Genomic DNA, 26209 nt, shown 5'->3' with positions numbered 1-26209 from the left:
CAGATTCTCTCCCTGTGGGTCCCAAACTACAACTCCAGGATCATGCTAAAGATGATAATAATGCTTAAATGTTTTCTATGTGCCCCACACTGAGAAGCAGTGTCAGCTAGTGGAAAGAACACAAGCCTGGGAGTCAGAGGACTTGGGTTCTAAACCTGCCTTTGCCACTTGTCTGCTGTGTGACTTTGGGCAAGTCACTCTGCTTCTCTGTGCCTCAGTTCCCTCATCTGCAAAATGGGGATTCAATACCTGCTCTTCCTCCTACTTAGACTATGAGCCCCATGTGAGCCCTAATGATTTTGTATCTACCCCAGTGCTTAGTACAGTGCTTGGCACGTAGTAAGCGCTTAACAAATGCCACAATTATTAGCATTAATAAGTGATGGGCTAGGAATGGGATAATCAGGTCCAACACAGTCCCTGTGCCACAGAGGACTCACAATCTAAAAGGGAGGGAGAAGAGATATTTAATCCCCATTTTATAGATGAGGATGATGAGGCACAGAGAAGTTATGAACAGTACTTGACATATAGTAGGATCTTAACAAATACCACTATTACATACCAGGCAAGCAGCAGGGCTGGTATTAGAACTCAGGCCCTCTGATTCCCAGACCCATGCTTTTTCCACTAAGCCTCCGTCATCCTCAGTTCTTCCTCATTATCACCCCAGCCATCTTGCTGACAGTACCCTACTGTCTGCATCACCTGTGGCTTTATAAAATGCTGTGGTGGACCAGGAGAAAGAAAGACCAACAGTTCAGGCCAGAAGGAGGGAGGGAGAGGGAGAGGGAGAGAGAGACAGAGACAGAGAGAGACAGAGACAGAGACACAGAGAGAGACAGAGACAGAGAAAGAAAGTAGGAGGGAAGGAGAGAAAGGAAGGAGAGAGGGAGAGAAAGGAAGGAGATAGGGAGGAAGGGAGAGAAAGGAGGAGGGAGGGAGAGATAGGAGGGAGATAAAGGAAGAAGGAGGGAGAGAAAGGAGTGGGGGAGGGAGAGAAAGAGGGAGAGAAAAGGGAAGGGAGGGAGAGAAAGGAGAAGGGAAAAGGAAGGAGGGAGAGGGAGAGAGAGAGGGAGGGAGAGAAAGGGAGGGAGGAAGGGAGAGAAAGGAGGGAGGGAGAGAAAGGAGAGAGATCAAGGAGGAAGGAGGGAGAGAATAATAATAATAATAATAATAATAATGATGGCATTTATTAAGCGCTTACTATGTGCAAAGCACTGTTCTAAGCGCTGGGGAGGTTACAAGGTGATCAGGTTGTCCCACGTGGGGCTCACAGTCTCAATCCCCATTTTACAGATGAGGTAACTGAGGCCCAGAAAAGTTAAGTGACTTGCCCAAAGTCACACAGCTGACAATTGGCGGAGCCGGGGTTTGAACTCATGACCTCTGACTCCAAAGCCCGTGCTCTTCTCCACTGAGTGGGGGAGGGAGAGAAAGAGGAAGGAAGGGAGAAAAGGGGAGAGAGGAAGCAGGGGAATAGTAAAGATGGAGGGAGGAAAGAAGGAGGAAGCAAGGGAGGGAGAATTCATGCAACTTTCTAGTATTTCCCCAACCACCTCTCACCTTAGTAACGCTGGAGGGAACAGTCTAGACTCCCTCACCTACCTCTCTGTCAGTGTATGCCTCCCCACCTCACCCCCAGTCCCCAGCCCCCTCCACATCCCTTCCCAGCTGGGCTAATGCCTCTGTGCAGCCACTTGTTTGACTTGCTCAGACGGGCCAGCTGGGCCTCCACATCTTCGACCTCTCCCACCCTTTTCTTCACTCTGTAGGTGGTGAGCAGATGGAATCTGTTACCACAGGAAGTTGTGTAGACTGAAAAACATCAGCAGGTTCAAGAGGAGTTCGGATAAGGTGGAGGATGAGAGGCCCATAATGGCTTCTAATGGGGAGAGCAAGGGATGGAGCAGAGGTCCCTCTGTACTATAAGCTCATTGCGGGCAGGGGAATGTGTATGTTTATCATTATATTTTACTCTCCCAATAATAATAATAATAATAATAATAATAATAATAATGGCATTTATTAAGCGCTTACTGTGTGCAAAGCACTGTTCTAAGCACTAGGGAGGTTACAAGGTGATCAGATTGTCCCATGGGGGGCTCACAGTCTTCATCCCCATTTTACAGATGAGGTAACTGAGGCACAGAGAATTTAAGTGACTTGTCCAAAGCCACACAGCTGACAATTGGCGGAGCTGGGATTTGAACCCATGACCTCTGACTCCAAAGCCTGTTCTCTTTCCACTGAGCCACGCTGCTTCTCCTAGCGCTTAGTATAGTGATCTGCACACAGTAAGCCCTCAATAAATACTATCAAATGAATCAATGAAGGGATGTTAGATGGCACACAGATGTTAGCTACTGGGCCGGTCCATCCCCGATTCTGGGCCTGATGCAGTAGCAGCTGAACGTTTCAAAACTGGCTAACTCCGCAGTGGAGCAGACCACAGATGCTCCGAGCATTTGAAAATCAATACATGGTTTCCAGGGTCTTTGGTTATGCTTCACTCTCCAGGCAGTATGTATTCCTGCATGTGAAATTACCGTCCGGTTCCGTAGATACTAAAGCCAATTTATTAAACAACCGAATGGGGCCGGTGTCCATCCACTCATGGCTATGGGAGGGGATGGCCAGCTTATTTCATCCATTTACAGAGGACCTTACACATCTTTCTGCTTGTGGCAAAACGAGATGATTCAAAGCCTAGCAAGAACTCACATCTCTCAGGCTCTACAGTACAGAACTGATAACCCAGATAATTGAACATGGCGAGGTTTGGCTTCCTCAGACGGGCCGCCATCCAATTTTCTTAAGTTATCGGAACTGAACTCCACCAACGTTCAGATAACTGACTTGCCTCTGGAGTTCTTACATCCCATCCCTTTCCCCCACTTCCTTTCACACACGCTCCTGTGAAGATGAAGTCAGAATATTTCTTCTCAAGCCGTCAGTTATTTTTTTTTTTTAAAGGCAGTGAGGAATCTGGATTTTAAAAAATCCAACCCAAGGAGAGGTCTGTGGACCCCCTCAGCTCTCAGTGAATTGTGTTTTTTGTTTTTGTTTTTTAACTTCAGCCAGAAATGTGGAACTTCTTTGGGAAAAACGGGGTCGGGCATTTTCGCTCCTGCTCTCCATTGTCCCCCCAGCCCTCCCTTCACCCCCGGCGCCAGGCAGCCTGACCTGAGCGGGATGCGGATGGCGATGTACCGATCGATGGCAATGGCCAGCAGGCTGAAGATGGAGCTCTGGGTCAGGACCAGGACGAAGCAGGCGATGAAGAGGCAGCCGTGGAAGAAGGCGCAGAAGCCGGTGCTGATGGTGATGGCGAAGGGGATGGCCAGGATCCCCACGGCGATGTCCGCCGCCGCCAGGGACACCACGAAGTAGTTGGTGACGTTCTGCAGGTTGCTGTTCAGGTAGACGGCCCAGCAGACCAGCACGTTGCCCAGGATGGCCAGCACCGCGATGACCAGCTCCACCACGATGTAGACCATAGTCGAGGGGAAATGATCGTCCTCGTGCGTGCCCATGGTGAGGTCAACCGAGTCAACTTGAGCCGGGGCCGGAGGGGCTCAGAGTCCATATCTGCAGCCCGGTGAACGGTGGCGGGGGCACCTCGAAAACCACTCCAGGCCCGGAGGGGAGGGTGTAGTCTTTGGGGGACGGCGCCACAGTCACCACTCAGTTCTCTCCCACTTCAGGCAGGGCTGCCCGGGCCAGACCAGAGGGAACTCACAGCCCCTGAGATCTGGGCCCCGCGGGCAGGCTGGGGAGAGGCGGAGCCGGCATGGACACTCTGCCCGTCGCCCAGCTCCGGTGCCGCAGTGTCCCTCGCCCAGTGCAAACAGAGTTGCTAACGTTAGAGGAGACCTTCGTCCCTGTCACCTGGTAGGGGAGTGACTGGAGTCACACAGCAGAGTGGCTTCAAGAAGGGGACTGCAGCTCTTCTCCGCTGACAATCCTGCCTCTCCAAACTCGGTCCTCCAAACGGTCACTCAGGGGCCGCGGGTAGCGGCTCTTCAGGCTTCGGAAAACCTTCTCCTCCGTGGACGCAGAGCTCCTCTGCTTGGTGTTTCCTGAAAATCCAATAAGGAGAAGACAGGTCAGCAACAAGCCAGGCCACTGGGAGAAGGAGCCAGTCGGGAAAGGCCCGGCTTCAGGGGAGTGATTCCCCTCTCTCTGCAAATCACAGACTCCAGAATCAAACCGTGAATCAAACCTAGGCCTTTCGATCTTCCTAAGAGCATCAGGGGCTCCAGAGATCTTCCTCTCTCAAGCCTGATACCCCATACCTGTCAGTTGCTGGGGAACAGGATGCCACCCCAGTCTAATGAAGAAAAGGTCACATGTGTTACAGCCGGCAGACGTCACCGGATGCTGGCTATATCCGTGATATCCACTGAGTGTGGCTCAGTGGAAAGAGCCCGGGCTTGTGAGTCAGGGATCATGGGTTCAAATCCCAGCTCCGTCAATTTTCAGCTGTGTGACTTTGAGCAAACCACTCAACTTCTCTGTGCCTCAGTTCCCTCATCTGTAAAATGGGGATTAAGACTGTGAGCCACCCGTGGGACAACCTGATCACCTTGTAACCTCCCCAGTGCTTAGAACAGTGCTTTGCACATGGTAAGTGCTTAATAAATGCCATCATTATTATTATTATTACCTCATCTGTAAAATTGGGATTAAGACTGTGAGCCCCACGTGGGACAACTTGACCACCTTGTATCCTCTCTAGCGCTTAGAGCAGTGCTTTGCATATAGTAAGCGCTTAACAAATGCCATCATTATTATTATTATATTATTATGCCAGCCTAGGGAAAGAGTTTTTTCTTCCCTTTGGCCCCCCGGCGTCAGAGCCTGTAGCATTACTAAGATCTTGGCCTGGCTCTTTCCCCAACACTGAGGAGCAGGGTAGTCCAGGGCCTGGGGATCAGAGGACCCAAGTTCTAGTCCCGACTCCACCACTTACCTGCTGTGTGACCTTGGGCAAGTCACTTAACTTCAGGGTACCTCAGTTTCATCATCTGTGAAATGGGGATTCACTACCTATTCTCTCTCATACTTAGACTGAGAGCCCTATGTGGGACCAGGACTGTGTCCAACATGATTAACTCATATCTACCTCAGAGCTTAGTACAGTGGTTGACACATAGTAAGCAAATATCACAATTGCCATAATTATAACAATTATAACAATTTCTCCAGAGAAAACACCTTTGCTGGGTTCAACCCCTTTGGCCACCCAATATGATCCCAGTTCCTTCATTGAAATGGCCTGAATGGTCCAAGTTTCATTTTCTTGCATATGCCAGGCAACTTTGTCACTTCCACAGATCGGAGCATGCCTCTTCCCCTTCACATAAGTGTGGAAAGGATCCCTTATAGAAAATGATCTCATCCATACATCAGAGTTAAGATGGAGTAAGGACACTTGGGCCCTGTGAAAACACGAGATCTGTTCTACAACCTCTGTTCACTTCCTGCCTTACAACCTCCTCCCTCTGCACTGTAAGCTCATTGCGGGTAGTGAATACGTCTGTTTAGTGTTATACATATTCTCCCAAGCGCTTAGCACAGTGCTGTGCACACAGTAAGCACTCAATAAATAAAATTGAATGATTGAAAGTTCACCTTCAGAAGATGCAACTCCACTCTTTTCCCTTCCCCCCGAACACTAACACTAACTCTCCTTGGCTCTCCCACGCCCTCCCAGGGACTGAGAATGCAGAGTGGGTGAAATTTCGTTGTGGGCCGGGAACGTGCCTACCAACTCTGTTCTACTGTAGCCTCCCGAGCGCTTAGTACAGTTCTCTGCACACAGTAAGTGCTCAGTAAATACGATGGAGTCATTGGTCTCTGTGATTTAGTTACAGATGGAGATGGCCTTAGTCAACTTGTCCTCTCTTATGGCCAAATGTCCTGCTCCTTGGCCTCTGACCGCTGGGCTGGGCTAAAGCCATAGGTGTTCAGGGAAATTTTGATTGTCTTTTCCTTTAGTGCTGCTTCTCTTGCCCAAGAACCACCTGGTTCTCCGTCCACACCTATGTGTCTCATCCACCCTGAGACCGGGTCAATCCAGGGTCAGAATGCCTCAGGACTCGAGTTAATATGTCAAGAGAATTCTCGGAATTGGCTGTGCACGGTCATTACTCACTCCTTTCCCCTTTTTTCCTTTGTTGCTTTTCGGGCCTCCGGAGGCTTTTGAGGACACACATTCAGAACAGACTGTTACCCCACCGGGCCATTGTTTACTTATGTCACAGATCTACTTCCTCCCACCTTCCCATCTCCCCAAGGAAAACAGGGTCCGATCGGTCCTAGTTCATTTCCGTTGGAAATGGGGAGGCTCCCGAGGCCTGATCAGCAGTGAGTGCCCAACAGCCCCAGGTGAGCATTCTTAGCTAAAGATGGAATGTCAAGCCTGGGCTATGTACTATACTAGGCCGATCTTTATAACATGGCAAAGGGCACTGAGGAGATGCTAATTCCCACCCTCTCTGGGGCAACCTTTACAAATATAAAGAATTTACCAGCTCACATAATAAAATGAATGAACCAGCATTTTACTTATCCAGCCTGGACTGTTATTTGCCACAAGTGAATGGCTATTTGCAAACCTGCCCAGAGGGTTTTAATGCACTTATTCTGATCCCGCCGGGGTGGCTTGTATGAAGTTCCTAAATGTCATCACCATCCCCTAAATGTCCCTAAGGGCAGTCGGGGGTCCGGGTATGGCCAGGGTGTCTCTCCTGGCCCGGCCTCCTCTCTCTTCCTCTAGAATCTCTGGCGAAAAAGCGCTCAATAAATACGATTGAATGAATGAATGAATATTTCTTTCCTGGTTCATCCAGACCAAAGCCCTCCAACACCCCCTCCTCCTAGGCTGGAATTGGCAAAAGGATCAATCCGTGATTGATTGAGAAGTAATGTGGCTTAGTGGATAGAGCACGAACCTAAGAGTCAGAAGGACCTGGGTTCTAGTCCCAGCTGGGCTACTTGTCTGCTGTGTGACAAGGGCACATGTTACATGCGACAAGTTAAATTATTTGGGCAAGTCATTTAACTTCTCTGTGCCTAAGTTGCCTCGTCTGTAAAATGGAGACTAAGACCGAAAGCCCCATGTGGTACATGGACTGTGCTCAATCAACCTGATTAGCTTGTAGCTACCCCAGGGCTTAGTACAGTGCTTAACAAAACCATAAAAAGTGCTTAATAAATACCACCAACACATCTTTCTCCCCTCAACACAAATATTTCCATGCTAAGAGTTCTAGCCGAGAGCCCGGAGAAAACCGCCTTTTGTTTTTGCATCTGGTGGACGGATGATATCAGGATCTTGGAGCCAGGATTGATGAGACCTATGAAATCGATAGCCTACCTCTCTCTTTCGATAGGGCTAGATGGGTTTTCAGCCCATTCACGTGTCAATTAATCCTCAGGGAACCAATTCTATAAGTTACTTGTACTTACAGAAGCTTTAACCTGGTTTGCAGATCCAAACCACTTATAGATTTGCTTTCGGCTGCGAAGGCTCGAGAGAATTTGTTTCTTAGTCTTCATTATACTGGATTCATTCTCTCTCCCTTAGAGCCCTGGGCCATGTCCCTGCCTTTCTTGTTATTAAATCAACCTTTACTTTATTTAAGCAGCCCCGGTCCTCATCAGTCACTTGCGAATCCACCGTGCTCGCTCAGAGCAGACCTAAGCCTGACACAGAGCCCGGTCCCAGAGCTTTGTGAGGATTGGGGCTTTGCTTCTCCCACTCCCTTCTGCGTCACCCTGACTTGCTCCTTTTATTCATCATCATCATCATCATCAATCGTATTTATTGAGTGCTTACTATGTGCAGAGCACTGTACTAAGCGCTTGGGAAGTACAAATTGGCAACATATAGAGACAGTCCCTACCCAACAGTGGGCTCACAGTCTAAAAGGGGGAGACAGAGAACAAAACCATATCCCCCCACCCCAGCCCCACAGCACTTGTGTACATATCTGTAACTTATTTATTTATACTAATGCCTGTCTCCCCCCCATTTTGACTGTAAGGTCATTTTTGGGCAGGGAATATATCTGTTTATTGTTATATTGTAGTCTCCCAGGTGCTTAGTACAGTGCTCTGCTCATAGTAAGAGCTCAATAAATACAATTGACTGACTGACTGACTGCTTCATCTCGGGTGGATGCCCAGTTCCAGTTTGAGGTCTGGGGCCAGTGTCTTGCTTCAGCACAGGGAGCTCTTGGGACAACTGCTTCTCCTCAGGACAGGACGTCAGATATCCCTGTGAATTTGGGCTCCTTACCCTTCAACAACCTTCCTGGGAGAGGCCAAACAATTTGAGGGGAAATGAAAAAGCCGTCAGTGCTCTGTACAGACCTCATCCGCCTCCTCGATATTGAGCATTCCCGCCCATATCCTGAGGAGAGGAGGGAGCACTGGGCTAAGAAAACCCAAGTACCTGCTCTTCCTTCTCGTTCACCAAACACATTCCAGAGCTCCGTCTCAGTCATTATTTTCTGTGAAAATGCAGAACAAGTGAAATAGAAAGGAGAGAAGTAGTATGGCCTAGTGGGAAGAGCATGGGCTTGGAAGTCAGAGGACTGGATGACACGCAAATTAATGAAGCGTTCCATATTTTTAAGGCCCTACTGAAAGCCCACCTCCTCCAGGAGGCCTTCCCAGACTGAGCCCCCTCCTTCCTCTCCCCCTTCTCCCCCGTCCATCCCCCCTGCCTTACCTCCTTCCCTTCCCCACAGCACCTGTATATATGTATATATGTTTTAACATATTTATTACTCTATTTATTTTGCTTGTACATATTCTATTTATTTTATTTTGTTAATATGTTTTGTTTTTTTCTCCCCCTTCTAGACTGTGAGCCCACTGTTGGGTAGGGACCATCTCTATATGTTGCCAACTTGTACTTCCCAAGTGCTTAGTACAAGTGCTCTGCACACAGTAAGCGCTCAATAAATACAATTGAATGAATGAATGAATCATCATCATCAATGAATGAATCAATGAATGAATTCTTATCCCGGCTCCACCACTTGTCTGCTGCGTGATCTTGAACAAGCCACTTCACTTCTCAGTGCTTTAGTTACCTCATTTGTCAAATGGAGATTAAGACTGTGAGTCCCTTGTGGGACATTCATTCATTCAGTCGTATTTATTGAGTGCTAACTCTGTGCAGAGCACTGTACTAAGTGTTTGGGAAGTACAAGTCGGCAACATATAGAGACTGTCCCAACAACGAGCTGTATTCAAAGTGATTATCTTATACCTATCTCATTGCCTAGAATTGTGCCTGGTACATGGTAAGTCCTTAACAAATGAATACCTTTAAAACGAGAGAGAGAGAGACAGAGAGAGACACAGAGAGACACACACACACACAGAGAGGGCAAGGATGCATTACCTTGGGGAAGTCTACTGTAAGAAGGACTCCAAATTCTGGGCATTTGTGGGAGTTTGTATGGCAAAATCTACCATTCACTGATCTAGAGTTTCCCCACTTTTAGGACTATAAAATACCCTTCTGGTTGGTCTTCTTGTAACCCCTGAACATTTCTCCCACTCTCTCACCCTTGAGCCTTTGTCTTCACAGCTCAGATCAATCAATGGCATTTACTGGGCACTTACTGTGTGCAGAGCACTATACTAAGAGCTTAGGAGAGTACGGTACAACAGATTTGGTAGACACATTCCCTGTCCACAAAGAGCTTACAGTCTAGAGGGGGAAACAGACATTAATATAAATAAATAAGTTGTGGATATGCACATTAAGTGAGGTGGGGTTGAGAGTATGGGTGAATATCAAATAATGATGGTGTTTGTTAAGCACATACTATGTGCCAAGCACTGTTCTAAGTGCTAGGGTAGATTCAAGGTAATCAGGTTGTCCCATGTGGGGCTCACAGATTTAATCCCCATTTTACGGATGAGGTAACTGAGGCCTAGAGAAGTGAAGTGACTTGCCCAAAATCACAGAACTGATAAGTGGTGAAGCCGGGATTAGAATTCATGACCTTTGACTCCCAAGCCCGTGCTTTGCCACTAGGCCATGCTGCTTCTCTAATCAAATGCTTAACGGGTACAGATCCAAGTGCTTAGGGAATGTCCCTTAGAGGAGATGTGATTTTAATAAAGCTTTGAAGGTGGGGAGTGTCGTGGTCTGGTGTATATGGAGGGAAAGTGAGTTTCACGCCAGAGGGAGGACGTGGGAAAGGGCTTGATGGTCAAGCGCTTAGTACAGTGCTCTGCACACAGTAAGCGCTCAATAAATACGATTGAATGAATGAATAAATGAATGAATGAATGAATGAATGAATGAGATAGAGGAGATGGGGCCACAGTGAGCAAGCTGGCACTAGACAGTGAAATGTGGGGGCTGGATCAGTGCCTGGAACAAAGGCTCCAAGCTGATAAACTCAAAACAAACAAATGGAAATGCTTCTTTACTCATCAAGTGATAAACATGAGGAATGCCAATTACTCAATGGTATTTATTGACTACTTACCCTGGGTGAGCAGAGTACTGAATAAAGTGCTTTGAAGAGCACAATATGATTGAGTTGGGCGCCACAATCCCTGCCCACAAGTAGCTTACAGTCTAGTGGGGTGACAGATGATAAAATAAATTACAGATTGGGGAAGCAACACTGTTTAAGGATATTTACATAAGGGCTACGGAGAATTGGGAAGCGAATAGCCAAGTACTGAGGTCACTTGGAAGTGCTGGAGTGTCAGTGGAGGGGGAAATAGAATGGAGAGGAGAGAAGTTAATAAGGAAGGCCTCTTGAGGGAGTTTTGATTTTAAAACAACTTTGGAGATGGGGAAAGTAGTGATCTGCCAGACTTGGGAGGGAATTCTCGGCAGGAGGGAGGATGTGAGCAAAGGGTTCATGGTGAGAGAGACTAGAATATGGCACAGTGTGTAGGTTGGCTTGGGAGGAGCAAAGGATGCGGACTGGATGGTCATGGGAGAAAAGCGAGGATGGATAGTGGAGACAGAGTTGACCGTGTCCTTCAAAGCTAATGAACAGTTGTTTCAGGTGGATGCAGAGCTTGCCACCAGAGAGAAAGCTTAGGGACGTAGAGGGAAAAACTGGGGGCCTTAGGGTGGTGCATGATAATAATAATAATTATTAGTATGGTCTTTGTTAATCGCTTATTATGTACCAGGCACTGTACTAGACGCTGGGGTGGATACAAGTAAATCTGTTGGACACAGTCCCTGTCCCACATGGGGCTCACAGTCTCATTCGCATTTTACAGATGAGGTAACTGAGGCCCAGTGAAGTAAAGTGACTTGCCCAAGGTCACAAAGCAGACAACGGCAGAGCTGGGATTAGAACCCAGGTCCTTCTGATTCCCAGGCCCATGCTCTAGCCATTAGGCCTCACTGCTTCTTATAGGGTGACTTATCAAGTAGGACAACCATCACACAGTCCCTCCAATCCTCCTGTTAGAAGCAGACTATTGGGCTAGATGGACCATTGGTCAGAGTCAGGAAGAGGGAGAGAGATAGATACCCTCTGAGTTACTGGGCAAATTCGAGGGAAAAAGAAACTGAAAACCTTGGGCTCTTAAGGAGCTTGGTACTCGATCTGGCTTCTGCCACTGAATTGCCCAGGGTCTCTGGATGTTTTACTGAATCTGCTTGAGACAGCTCACTTCTTAAGGCCCCTAAATCCTGGGCTGAAAGACCCCCGTCTCCCTTTCTCTCCAGGACCTTTGCCGAAGGGAAGAAGAACCAGAAGGACAAGACTGGGAGATTTCTGATGTGGTGTTTGGCAGGAGTGTAGACGATAAAATGTGACCCAAACTGACCAGCAGGATCATCATCATCATCATCAATCGTATTTATTGAGCGCTTACTGTGTGCAGAGCACTGTACTAAGCGCTTGGGAAGTACAAGTTGGCAACATATAGAGACAGTCCCTACCCAACAGTGGGCTCACAGTCTAAAAGGGGGAGACAGAGAACAAAACCAAACATACTAACAAAATAAAATAAATAGAATAGATATGGACAGGTAAAATAAATAAATAAATAAATAGATGGGTGATCCTCCTCTTGGGACACTGGAAAGGGCCCTCAGGAGTGCTGACAAATAGCTGGCTAACAGGGGTGGCGAAGAATAAGGTGGCCCACTCGGCTATGGCGCTATGGCGGTGGCTCAGTGGAAAGAGCACGGGCTTTGGAGTCAGAGGTCACGGGTTCAAATCCAGGCTCTGCCACTTGTCAGCTGTATGACTTTGGGCAAGTCACTTAACTTCTCTGTGCCTCAGTTACCTCAACTGTAAAATGGGGATTAAGACTGTGAGCCCCCCGTGGGACAAGCTGATCACCTTGTAACCTCCCCAGCGCTTAGAACAGTGCTTTGCACATAGTAAGCACTTAATAAATGTCATCATTATTACGGCAGGAAACTGGCACTCCACTCCGGCTGCCCACACAAAAACCTCTGCTTGCACCTTCATGATATGTTGCGCCCCTGCCCCCCGGCTCACTTGTTGCATCTGCTATTCTGGCGGGACCACAGCCAACAGAGATTCATTCATTCATTCAATCGTATTTATTGAGTGCTTACTGTGTGCAGAGCACTGTACTAAGCGGAGGGAGTGTAAGTGGTGTTGGGCAAACCCCTAGCACTATTAATTACTTCCTCCACACAGGGTCTTGGTCCTGAGACTCCAGGTCGGAGACTCACTCACCGTTCCCAGTGAGAGGCCCTGTTAGCATCATCATCATCATCTATCGTATTTATTGAGCGCTTACTGTGTGCTGGGGAATTTGATCACTTTGGCAAGTGAACCCAAATTGCTTACACCCACCCCAGCACTTAGCACAGCGCCTGACACATAGTAAGCACTTACCAAATACCGTAATAATAACCGGGAGCCCTGTTGGACTAACCTCAAGTTGCACAAACTAGTATTCATTCATTTATTCAATCGTATTTATTGACCACTTACCGTGGGCAGAGCACTGTTCTAAGTGCTTGATAGAGTACAATATAATATTCAGCAGACGCATTCCCTGCCCACAGTGGGTTTACAGTCTAGAGCAGGAGAGTTTAACTAAGCCTGTGCAAGGTGACTGGCTCTTCTCAGCAGAGCCCATCCCCCAAGTAAGTCTCCCTGAAAGCTTTCTGGGAGGGCAGAGTTGATGGAGTATGGGACTGCAGCCCTTCCGGAGAGGGGAACTCGAGCTGATTGGATTCGCTTATTAGCTCCATTTTAAAATATTAATCTTTGAGTTATCCGCTGCTACACATAAAAGGAGATTAAATATTAACACCGGAATACTTCCCAAGCGACTCCACGTTGTTGATGGAGAATGTAAAAGGAACCGGGGGGAGGGAGAGGAAGATGTGAGGCAACCACAGACACTCTCCTGACAGCGTGTAAAACGGGCGCAAACTCATCCGATTCCCACCCTTCATGCAAAAAACAGCACTACACCCCCTCCTGCCCACCTATTCGCTCGGGGCACCCCTGTCTCAGCAGGATCCCAGATGGCAGGGACCAGAAAGCATGAGTAGCACTATGCAAACCACTAGTCCTAGAATCAATTCCTCCTCCCAGATTCTCAGTCCTGAAGTCTCAAGACCAAGAATAGCCCAGAGTCCTTGACCAGAAACTCCAACTCCACCGAGAAAACATTGCTATTACTATTGCCCTCCCTCTGCTCATCCACCAAGTTAGCTCTCTTTCTCCCTTCAAGGCCCTACTGAGAGCTCACCTCCTCCAGGAGGCCTTCCCAGACTGAGCCCCTTCCTTCCTCTCCCCCTCATCCCCGCTCCATCCCCTCATCTTACCTCCTTCCCTTCCCCACAGCACCTGTATCTATGTATATATGTTTGTACATATTTATTACTCTATTTATTTATCTTACTGGTACATATCTATTCTATTTGTTTTATCTTGTTAGTATGTTTGGTTTTGTTCTCTGTCTCCCCCTTTTAGACTGTGAGCCCACTGTTGGGTAGGGACTGTCTCTATATGTTGCCAATTTGTACTTCCCAAGCTCTTAGTACAGTGCTCTGCACATAGTAAGCACTCAATAAATACGATTGATGATGATATCTATTCTATTTATTTTATCTTGTTAGTATGTTTGGTTTTGTTCTCTGTCTCCCCCTTCTAGATTGTGAGCCCACTGTTGGGTAGGGACTGTCTCTATGTGTTGCTGACTTGTACTTCCCAAGCGCTTAGTACAGTGCTCTGCACACAGTAAGCACTCAATAAATACGATTGATTGATTGATTGATTGATTGATTACTACTACTAATAATAATAATAACAGTAATCATCATCATCATCATCACTGTGGCATTTGTTAAACACTTACTCTAATCAGGTCCCACACGGGGCTCACAGTCTAAGAAGAGAACAGGTACTGAATCACCATTTTACAGATGAGGGAACTGAGCCACAGAATTAGGAGAACTGGAGAAGCAGCATGGTTCAGTGGAAAGAGCCCGGGCTTTGGAGTCAGAGGTCACGGGTTCAAATCCCGGCTCCGCCAATTGTCAGCTGTGTGACTTTGGGAAAGTCACTTAACTTCTCTGTGCCTCAGTTACTCATCTGTAAAATGGGAATGATGACTGTGAGCCCCCCGCGCCCTCCCTCCGCACATCCACCAAGCTAGCTCTCTTCCTCCCTTCAAAGCCCAACTGAGAGCTCACCTCCTCCAGAAGGCCTTCCCAGACTGAGTCCCCTCCTTCCTCTCCCCCTCCTCCCCCTCCCCATCCCCTCCGCCTTACCTCCTTCCCCTTCCCACAGCACCTGTATATATATATATGTTTATATGTATTTATTACTCTATTTATTTATTTTACTTGTACATATCTATTCTATTTATTTTATTTTGTTAAGATGTTTTGTTTTGTTCTCTGTCTCCCCCATCTAGACTGTGAGCCCACTGTTGAGTAGGGACCGTCTCTATATGTTGCCAACTTGTACTTCCCAAGCGCTTAGTCCAGTGCTCTGCACACAGTAAGCGCTCAATAAATACGATTGAATGAATGAATGAATGACAACCTGATCACCTTGTAACCTGCCCAGCGCTTAGAACAGTGCTTTGCACATAGTAAGCGCTTAGTAAATGCCATTAAAAAAAAATTAAGTGACTTGCCCAGGTAATTGGTGGAGCTGGGATTAGAACTCAGGTCTTCTGACTCCCAGACTTGTGTTCCTTCCACTAGTCCACACTGCTTCTCGGGACAATGTTCAAACACTTGGGTTTTGTTAAAGGAGAACTGCTGTGCTAGGTGAGATTGTATCCCCCGTCTGGCAGGCACGCCACCCACTTCTTCTGTAGCCACAGTACCCTACGGGGCACAAGGAATCCCCCCGCCATGGGACACACACCTTACACATCCTCTTCCTAACAAGTGGGGCTGGTGGGTTGCTTGACTGGGAGAGGAACAATTCTAGTTTCCCACCCCTTAGTTTCAGCCCGAGTGATCTACTCGGCAGCATAAGACAACCTTTAGCACGTGCCTCTGGACTGACCTGGATTATGTAAGGAACCTCTGGAACCAGCTGAAGGAAAGGAGGACGATACCCCACTTTAGGACTGGTGATTTGGTCTCTACTCTGATGTGGTGTTCCATAATCATCATCATCAATCGTATTTATTGAGCATTTACTATGTGCAGAGCACTGTACTAAGCGCTTGGGAAGTACAAATTGGCAACATATAGAGACAGTTCCTACTCAACAGTGGGCTCACAGTCTAAAAGGGGGAGACAGAGAACAAAACCAAACATACTAACAAAATAAAATAAATAGACTAGATATGTACAAGTAAAATAAATAAATAAATAAATAGAGTAATAAATATGTACAAACATATATACATATATACAGGTGCTGTGGGGAAGGGAAGGAGGTAAGAAGGGGGGGATGGAGAGGGGGACGAGGGGGAGAGGAAGGAAGGGGCTTAGTTTGGGAAGGCCTCCTGGAGGAGGTGAGCTCTCAGTAGGGCCTTGAAGGGAGGAAGAGAGCTAGCTTGGCGGATGGGCAGAGGGAGGGCATTCCAGGCCCGGGGGATGACGTGGGCCGGGGGTCGATGGCGGGACAGACGAGAACCAGGTACGGTGAGGAGATTAGTTAGTGGCGGAGGAGCGGCGGGTGCGGGGTGGGCTGGAGAAGGAGAGAAGGGAGGTGAGGTAGGAGGGGGCGAGGTCCTGTCTCCCCCCAACCATTTCCCCCACCAGTGAGGAGGGGGCAGCTAAAGGAAGGAGTTAGGACAGCAGCATTGAGATCTCAAGTTGGACAGCATGGGTGGCCAATGGTAAAGTGGGAAGCCAGAGACAGCGCTGCATAAGGAATGCCACCACCCAAGTCTGACATCCTGACATGCAGCTTTACCAGCCCGGTGTGCCTGGGGAAAAAGATTGTAAGCTCCTCCTGGGCCCGGGCTATCGTAAGTTGCGATCTTCTTCATATAACCCCATTGCCTAGTACAGTGCTATGCACAGTGTATGTGATGTCTATGCAGATTCATGATGTGTATATAGCTATAATTCTATTTATTCTGATGGTATTTGATGGTATTGACACCTGTCTACTTGTTTTGTTTTGTTTTCTGTCTCCCTCTTCTAGACTGTAAGCCTGTTGTTGGGTAGGTACCGTCTCTATATGTTGGCGATTTTTACTTCCCAAAGGCATAGTACAGTGCTCTGCATACAGTAAGCACTCAATAAATACGACTGAATTTATGACTCTACTCTGCCTTTGGAGTTTGGAGACCAGAGGATGTTTATTCACACCCAAAAACATCCACATATAATTATTAGGTAGACTGGTTGGAGAGAGAGAGAGAGAGAGAGAGAGAGAGAGAGAGTGAGAGTGTGTGTGTGTGTGTGTGTGTGTGTGTAAGAGAAAGAAGGTTAGAGAAAGAAGACGAGATAGAGGAGTGGGGAGGAGAGAGAGAGAGAGAGAGAGACTCTCTGGTACACTGGTTGCATGCGAATTGGGATGTGATGTAAAGTCTTTTGTCATCCTGACTTTGAGATGCCTGTTATACTTCTGAGAGGCAGAGCCATGACCTTGGCCCACCTCCTTAAACCAAGGTTTTCCAACATTGCTGGGACCCCTTGAGAGTTTGCAAAGGAACACTGAAAGGGTTGGAGGTCAGGAAGATTGAAGCCATAGAATTCTAAGTGGTAAAGACGGCTTGTTTGGTCAGCACTACCTCCTTCCTCCTGCTCAACTCTTTTACTCCTCCTCCCCAGGACGATCTCTCCTGAGGAGCATTTAACCGTCACGTCCTCCGTACTACATCTCGATGGCTCCTGTACTGTATCTGTAGCCCTGTTTTGCTTGGGTCTGTTCCAGCTCTTAGGAGGAGTTTTCTTCAGGACAGCCAGGCCACTCCGGGCCCCTCACTATAATGTGAGAAGCAGTGTGGCCTAGTGGGAAGAGCTTGGGCCAGAAAGTCAGTGTACTGTGTGAACTTGGGCAAGTCTCTTAACTTCTCTGGGCCTCAGTTACCTCATCTGTAAATTGAGGATTAAGACTGTGAGCCCGACGGGGGGACATGGACTGTGCCCAACCTGATTACCTTGTACCTAACCCACATATAGTACAGTGCCTGACAAATAGTAAGTGCTTTACAAATACCATTTTTTTTAAAAAAAGCACCTAGTGTTCCCAGGGAGTGTTACAGAGCATTGAGAAGCCTGGCTCTTGTCTGGGTTTACATTGTATCATGTGTCCAGTAGAGAGGGGACACAGAATCCTGAAGACGGATTTCTGAACCGTTGATATTACGCAGCATTTAGTGTATTGTTAACAATACAGGTTACTCCTCGAAGCATTAGCTAAGGGGAGGGGAGAGACATGAGGCAATGACTGGTCGGGAATTCAGAACCAAAAGTAACAGCCTGGACGCCAAACCCCACTGTCTTTCCAGCTGGGTCCTCCCCACAGAAACACTAACCCCTGGTTTTAAAAGCCTCCCTGGGACTGCAAGATCCAGAGCAGAACTGTTTTTGACAACATGTGGGACAGAGATTGTGTCTGATTTCATCTACCCTAGCATTTAGTATTGTATAATACTTGGCACATAGTAATATTACTATTATTAAAACACAATGTACAAATGGTTTGTCAGACCCATGGATCAGAACGCCTCCCAACTTTTCAAGATCACAGGCCTGGAAGGGATTTTCAAGAGGTCATTTAGCTCAGGATTCTGCCTCCAGGCAGATGAATCCAGGAAGATGAGCCGGCTAGCCTGTCTTTAAGGACCTCTATCTCCATGGGTAGGGAGAGATTCCACCACTTCCCTTGGTGGCCCTTTTCTGTGTTCCATCGTCCTGCCAGTGAGAAAATTCGGTCTTGTCCAGCCTTCCGGAGATCTGGAGGACAGCTGGTCAGCATCCTCTTTTCAGACTCTTGCCAACAGTCGCTCAGTCACCCTTCAAACCTTCCCTTCTTCAAGCTAAATAACCCTTGTAATAATAATAACTGTCGTATTTGTTAAGCACTTACTATGTGCCTAGCACTGGACTAAGCGTGGGGGGAGGAATACAAGCAAATTGGGTTGGACACAGTTCTTGAGTGCTTAGTACAGTGCTCTGCACACAGTAAGTGCTCAATAAATATGATTGAATGAATGAATGAACATCGGGCTCACATTCCTAATCCCCATTTTACAGATGAGGTGATTGAGGCACAGAGAAATGAAGTGACTTGCCCAAGGTCACCCAGCAGACAGGTGGTGAAGCCAGGATTAGAACCCATGACCTTCTGACTCCCAGGACCATGCACTGTTCACTAGGACTTTAATGGTTCCTCAAACGCCTATTTTCCAAGGCTTCAATTCCAGCTATCTGGGCTTCTGCAAAAGCAGGCCAATCATCCACTGTTTGACTAAACCTGCTTTAAATATCATCATCAGGTTATTCTGGATTTAGAAAATGCACTCAGAGGCTAGAGGATATATGTCCCGTAGAGGGGGGCGGGGTGTAGGAAAAAGACATTCCTTTCCTTTCCCATCAATCCTCACCTCTGTTGGGTTGAAGCAACACGCTTCTTGACCACGCTGATGACATTTACCACACTAATGGAAAATAAGGGGATTCTCCGGCACACTGAACATGGCAGGCCTTCCTGCTTCAAGTTTTGTGCAAATGGATAGAAGCAGCAACACTAGTTTGGGATGGTCTACTTTTTAAAGCACTCAATCACCTTGCCCCCTCCTGCCTTACCTCACTGTTTTCCTACCCGCTGTACCTCGATCTCCTCCTCCTCCTCATCATCATCATCATCAATTGTATTTATTGAGCTCTTACTATGTGCAGAGCACTGTGCTAAGCTCTTGGGAAGTACAAATTGGCAACATATAGAGACAGCCCCTACCCAACATTGGGCTCATAGTCTAAAAGGGGGAGACAGAGAACAAAACCAAACATACTAACAAAATAAAATAAATAGAATAGATATGTACAAGTAAAATAAATAAATAGAGTAATAAATATGTACAAACATATATACATGTGCTGTGGGGAAGGGAAGGAGGTAAGATGCGGGGATGGAGAGGGGGACGAGGGGGAGAGGAAGGAAGAGGCTCAGTCTGGGAGGTGATCAGGTTGTCCCACCGGGGGCTCACAGTCAATCCCTATTTTACAGATGGGGGAACTGAGGCACAGAGAAGCGAAGTGACCTGCCCAAAGTCACACAGCTGACAGTTGGCGGAGCCGGGATTTGAACACATGACCTCTGATTCCCAAGCCCGTGCTCTTTCCACTGAGCCACGCTGCTTCTCTAAAATCTATCTCACCGCCGACCTCTCTCCCACATCCTGCCTCTAGCCTGGAACACCCTCCCTCTTCATATCCGGCAGACATTCACTCTCCCCACCTTCAAAACCTTATTAAAAGCACATCTCCTGCAAGAGGCCTTTCCCGATTAAACCCTCATTTCCTCTTCTCCCACTCCCTTCTGCGTCACCCCTGCACTTGGAGTTGCACCCTTTATTCACCCCTCCCTCAGCCCCACAGCACTTACATACATATCCAACTTACGCTATCCAACCTTGGCTTCACAGACTCCGTCCTCTCCTGGTTCTCCTCTTATCTCTCCAGTCGTTCATTGTCAGTCTCTTTTGCAGGCTCCTCCTCCCCCTCCCACCCCCTTACTGTAGGGGTTCCTCAAGGTTCAGTGCTTGGTCCCTTTCTGTTCTCGATCTACACTCACTCCCTTGGTGACCTCATTCACTCCCACAGTTTCAACTATCATCTCTACGCTGATGACACCCAAATCTACATCTCTGCCCCTGCTCTCTCCCCCTCTCTCCAGGCTTGCATCTCCTCCTGCCTTCAGGACATCTCCACCTGGATGTCTGCCTGCCACCTAAAACTCAACATGTCCAAGACTGCTCTCCTTGTTTTCCCTCCCAAACCCTGCCCTCTCCCTGACTTTCCTATCACTGTTGACGGCACTACCATCCTTCCCGTCTCACAAGCCCGCAACTTTGGTGTCATTCTCGACTCCACTCTCTCATTCACCCCTCACATCCAAGCCGTCACCAAAACCTGCCGGTCTCAGCTCCGCAACATTGACAAGATCTGCCCTTTCCTCTCCATCCAAACCACTACCCTGCTCGTTCAAGCTCTCATCCTATCCCGTTTGGACTACTGTATCAGCCTCCTCTCCGAACTCCCATCCTCCCATCTCTCCCCACTTCAATCCATACTTCAGGCCGCTGCCCGGATTGCCTTTGTCCAGAAACACTCTGGGCATGTTACTCCCCTCCTCAAAAATCTTCAGTGGCTACCAATCAACCTACGCATCAGGCAGAAACTCCTCACCCTGGGCTTCAAGGCTATCACCTCGCCCCCTCCTACCTCACCTCCCTTCTCTCCTCTACAGTACAGCCCGCAGTCTCCACTCCTCTGCCGCTAATCTCCTCCCCATGCCTCATGCCTGTCCCACCATCGACCCCCAGCCCACGTCCTCTGCCAGGCCTGGAATGCCCTCCCTCTGCCCATCAGCCAAGCTAGCTCTCTTCCTCCCTTCAAGGCCCTACTGAGAGCTCACCTCCTCCAGGAGGCCTTCCCACACTGAGCCCCCTCCTTCCTCTCCCCCTTCTCCCCTCTCCATCTCCCCTGCCTTACCTCCTTCCCTTCCCCATAGCCCCTGAATATATGCATATATGTTTGTACAGATTTATTACTCTATTTACTTTACTTGTACAAATTTACTATTCTATTTATTTTATTTTGTTAATATGTTTTGTTCTGTTGTCTGTCTCCCCCTTCTAGACTGTGATCCCGCTGTTGGGTAGGGACCGTCTCTAGATGTTGCCAACTTGTACTTCCCAAGCGCTTAGTACAGTGCTCTGCACACAGTAAGCACTCAATAAATACGATTGAATGAATGAATGTTCTAAGCTCTGAGGCAGATACAAAATAATCAGGTTTGACACAGTTCTTTTTCCATATGGGGCTCAAAAATCTTTATCCCCATTTTACAGATGAGGTAACTGGGGCACAGAGAACCGAAATGACTTGCCCAAGGTCACAGAGAGGACAAGGGGTGGAGCCGGAAATAGAACCCAGGTCTTCCTGACTCTTCAGGCCCCTGCTCTATCCACTAGGCCATCCTGTTCTCGACTACTTGTAACGGCCTCTTCAATTGCCTGATTGAGTCAATCAGGCAATCAATTCATTCATTCAATCGTATTTGTTGAGCGCTTACTGTGTGCAGAGCACTGTATTAAGCGCTTGGGAAGTACAAGTTGGCAACATATAGAGACGGTCCCTACCCAACAGCGGGCTCACAGTCTAGAACGGGGAGACAGACAACAAAACAAAACATGTGGACGGGTGTCAAGTCATCAGCATAAATAGAAATAAAGCTAGATGCACATCATTAACAAAATAAATGGAATAGTAAATACGTACAAGTTAAATAAACAGAGTAATCAATCTGTACAAACATATATACAGGTGCTGTGGGGAGGGGAAGGAGGTAGGGCGGGGGGGGATGGGGAGGAAGACACATTCTGCACACTGCTACACACTCTTCCAAAACCCGCAGTGGTCACCCATTCCTTTCTGAATCAAGCAGAAACTCCTGACGATCAGCTCTACAGCACTGAATCAGTTCTCTTCCTCCTCTTTATCCACTCTCTTCTCCCATTACACCCTAGTTCACATGTTTCATTCCTCTCATACCAACCTACACACTGCACCTCGTTCTCATCCCTCCCACTGCCAGCCTCCTCATCGCATCCTCTCTCCTGTCTGGAACCAACTCCCCCTTCACATCCAGGAGACCATTGCTCTCCCCATCTTCAAAGCCTGTCTTAAATCACATCTCCTCCAGGAGACCTGTCCCAGTTCATTTCCCATCTCCCCTCCCGGCATCTTCTAGCCTGTGATCCCTTTGTTGGGTAGGGATTGTCTCTATTTGTTGCCGAATTGTACTTCCCAAGCGCTTAAGTACAGTGCTCTGCACACAGTAAGCGCTCAATAAATACAATTGATTGAATGAATGAATGAATCCCCCAGCTGTAACTTCAGCACCTCCAAGTCACCTAAATCCTTGGGTTCTCACACTGCTCTCTGTTGCCCTTATTACCTCCTGTGTTAACTCCCATCTGAAGCACTTAGTACAGTGCTCTGCACACAGTAAGCGCTCAATAAATACAATTGATTGATTGATTGTAATTTATTGTAGAAGCCACCTCCCCTGACGGGATGTAAGCTCTTTGAGGGCAGGGATCATGCTTACTAATCCTGTTCTTCTCTCCCAAGCTCTCAGTCCAGCGCTTGTCACCCAGTAGGTGCTCAATAAATAGTAATGATTGATTGAAATGGGGTAGCCCCAGGTCTCAACTAGCAAGAGCAAGGAGGCAGACCGATGGGCTGACAAGAGTAACTAATTTGTCTACTTCATGAAGTTGGTGGCAAAAATCAAATGAATGCCTTGTGGGCATTTTATAAATGAATAAAACCAATCCGGTGACTCAAATGCAGGCCCAAGGGCATGATGATTGCACCTTTTAAGAAGCAGAAAGTTTTTCATCAAAATCATCACTCTGAACCTGGGGAGGAGACAGACTCCATCCCGGAAGGGAAAATGTGGCAATAAGCAGCCCGGCTGAGTCTTCAACCCTCACCCTCACCATGAATCAAACTGTGTAGAAGTCTGAAGGCCAGACAGAATGATGCACGACCCTAGAGCAGATTAAACACACAAAATCAATGTGAAGCACTCCAATAAATTCTCCATAACTGCAGAACGGCTCACAGAAATCAGCAGAGGAGCAAGCAGTGTGGGCTTGATGGAGGAGCCAGAGAGATATGGGGAGAGATGGAAACCCAATTCTCCCTGGGTGTCTGTTCCAAGAGGCTCCCACTGGAGGGGTGATTACAGACAGAGGGAGAAATGTGCTAAATCAGCTCCTCCTGAAAACGAGGAGAAGGGTGGCAGATCCTTGCTCTCTTTCTCGAGCTGTTCCACTAACTAGCTGAACCCTCGAAATTGCCAGCATTTCTTTGTCAGGGAATGTGTGAGGTAGTTTAGCTTTTTGTCTTCTGGGATGGTAGGAGTGGTATACTACCTCCCTGTGAGCCAGGATGTGGGCAAAGAGCTCTGGTGAGCAGTGTTCTAGGAGAGAGTGTTTTGATAATAATAATAATAATTGCGGTATTTGTTAAGCACTTACTACGTGCCAGGTACTGAACTAAGTGCAAGGGTGCATACAAGCAAATCAGGTTGGACACAGGCCCCGTCTCATGTGGGGCTCACAATCTCAATCCCCCTTTTACAGCTGAGGTAACTGAGGCCCAGAGAAGTGAAGCGACTTGCCCAAGGTCACACAACAGACAGGTGGTGGAGCCGGGATTAGAAACATGATCTTCTGACTTCCAAGCCCATGCTCTACTTTCTGCCAAACTTACCCCCAGTCCTCCCCACAAGGACGGCTGGGGAGCTGGGGCGAATAAGGGTTGAGTGCTCTCTAAGCCAGCCATAGTAAAGGCTCTCCCCCTCTACCCCATTTGCCCCAAGACTGTAAATTCGTTGTGGGCCGGGAATAAGACTGTTAACTGTTGTATCATACTCTCCCAAGCACTTAGTACAGTGCTCTGTAAGCGCTCAATAAACGACTTGCGAGTGGACTGCTTTGTCGGCAGCCTCCTAGAAACCCAAGAGACTGTTTCCTACAGTTTCTTTCCTGAAATAACAGACCTTACCACTTCGGAGGGGGCCTGGTCAGCTCAGTTCCAACAGGAATGAAGCTTTGGCCCCGGCAGCAGATGAAGGATTGTCCAGGGCTAGTTGACCTCTGGGGTGAGAAAGCCCATCATCCCACCTGGCAGAAGAGGTTGTGGGTTCTAAAACCAGCTCCGCCGCTTGTCAGCTGTGTGACTTTGGACAAGTCACTTCTCTTGGCTCCAGTTACCTCATCCGTAAAATGGGGATTAAGACTGTGAGCCCCACGTGTGACCATCTGATTACCTAGTTTCTACCCCAGTGCTTAGAACAGTGCTTGGCACATAGTAAGTACTTAACAAATACCATCATTATAAGATCAGTAACCTAGTCCATGAGCCCAGTATGATACTAGGTGTCCAAGGGACCCCGATGTATTTTAAGAGGAAGCCATGCTAGGCTGGAATTGTGGCAACTCACTGGCCTCGGTGACGCCGTGTCCTCTGAACCTGCGTCAGTCTGTTTCAAACCCCTTGAGGGTTCTGGAGCTAAGACCGGCAGGGTTCGGAGTTGCTCGATCAGAAGCTCCTAGTGGACAGGGGTTGTGTCTACCAATTCTATTTTATTGTCCTCTCCCATGTGCTTTGTACAATATTCTGCATATAATAATAATAATGGTATTTGTTAAGCACTTACTTTGTGCCAAACACTGTTCTAAGCACTGTGGTAGATACCAAGTAATCAGGTTGTCCCATATGGGTCTCACACTTAATCCCCATTTTCCAGATGAGGTAACTGAGGCACGGAGAAGTTAAGTGGCTTGCCCAAGGTCACACAGCAGACAAGTGGCAGAGCCGAGATTAGAACCCACATCCTCTGACTCCCAAGCCCGTGCTCTTTCCACTGAGCCACGCCGCTTCTCTATAGTATAATAAATGCTCAGAAAATATCATTAATTGCTAGAGTGAAATATTTAGGTCACCTCCTCTTCCATGCAGTCCACCATACACTTTCCAGTAGTCCACGTTTCTTCCCTCGTTACTTCCAAATCTAGGACTCCAGCAAATTCAAGTATTTTCCTTGACACTTCTGCAATTCTAGTGTCCCTGAGATGTAGGGAAGACCAAGAATTTGTATCCCATTTAACAGAAGGTGTGTGTGTATGTGTGTGCATGGGAGAGAGAGAGAGAGAGGGAGGGAGAGAGTGGGAGAGAGAGAGAACACCAAAAGAATTAGAACCAACCTGGAGTCCCATTGTCTTTCATTTCTGCAGCTTTTGCTGTGTAGAGTGCAGGAAGCACTTGATATTCACCCCACCCTCAGCCCCACTGAACTTATACACATCTCCATAATTTATTTTAGTGTCTGCCTCCCCCTCTAAACTGTAAACTCTCTTTGGGAAGGGAATAGCCTACCAATAATGTTGTACTTTCCCAAGCACTAAGTATAGTACCTTACACATAATAAGTGCTCAATAAGTACCTCTGATTGATTGGTTGATTGATGCAATTCCTGGGCTAAACTTTGCTGGGAGGGGGGCTCCTGAAATATCCCTCTAGGAGCATCTCCCCACCTCTCAAAAACCTCCAATGGTTGCCATCCATTTCCACCTCAAAGAGATACTCCTCACCATCAGCTTTAAGGCACTCAATCAACTTCCTTCCTCCTACCTTCCTTCATTCCTCTCCCACTACAACCAAGCCCATACACTTCACTCCTCTAACACCAACCCACTTATAGTGCTCCAGTCTCATCCCCCTCACCTTCAACCCCTTGTTCACACCCTCCCTCCTGCGGGGAACACCCTCCCCCTTCATACCTGATGATCATTCTCCCCATCTTCAAAGTCTCATTAAAATCACAACTCCTCCAGGAAGTCTTCCCTGAATAACCTCTCATCTCCCCACTCTATTCTCCCTTCCTTTAGTGTCACCTATGAACTTGGGTCTGTACCCACTTGAGTTCTTTGATCCTCACCCCACTCCTACCCACACAGGACTAAAGTACATCTTCTTATT

At 47.7% G+C, this 26209-nt stretch overlaps 1 protein-coding gene across 2 annotated transcripts in view; it reads right to left on the bottom strand.

Annotated features, from left to right (window-relative positions):
* ADORA2A (adenosine A2a receptor) overlaps nucleotides 1–26209 on the bottom strand; it is a 47104-nt gene that overhangs the window by 13891 nt on the left and 7004 nt on the right. For both annotated transcript variants that reach the window (XM_038763005.1, XM_038763006.1), the window contains exon 2: nucleotides 3187–4082. In XM_038763005.1, coding sequence (XP_038618933.1) covers nucleotides 3187–3536 — 350 coding nt within the window. In that variant the 5' untranslated portion in view covers nucleotides 3537–4082. The remainder of the gene's footprint in view (nucleotides 1–3186; nucleotides 4083–26209) is intronic.

The sequence above is a fragment of the Tachyglossus aculeatus genome, chromosome 21 (assembly GCF_015852505.1).
Source record: "Tachyglossus aculeatus isolate mTacAcu1 chromosome 21, mTacAcu1.pri, whole genome shotgun sequence".
Classification (NCBI taxonomy): domain Eukaryota; kingdom Metazoa; phylum Chordata; class Mammalia; order Monotremata; family Tachyglossidae; genus Tachyglossus; species Tachyglossus aculeatus.
Note: the sequence above shows the minus strand (reverse complement) of the source record. Positions and strands in the feature narration are given on the sequence as shown.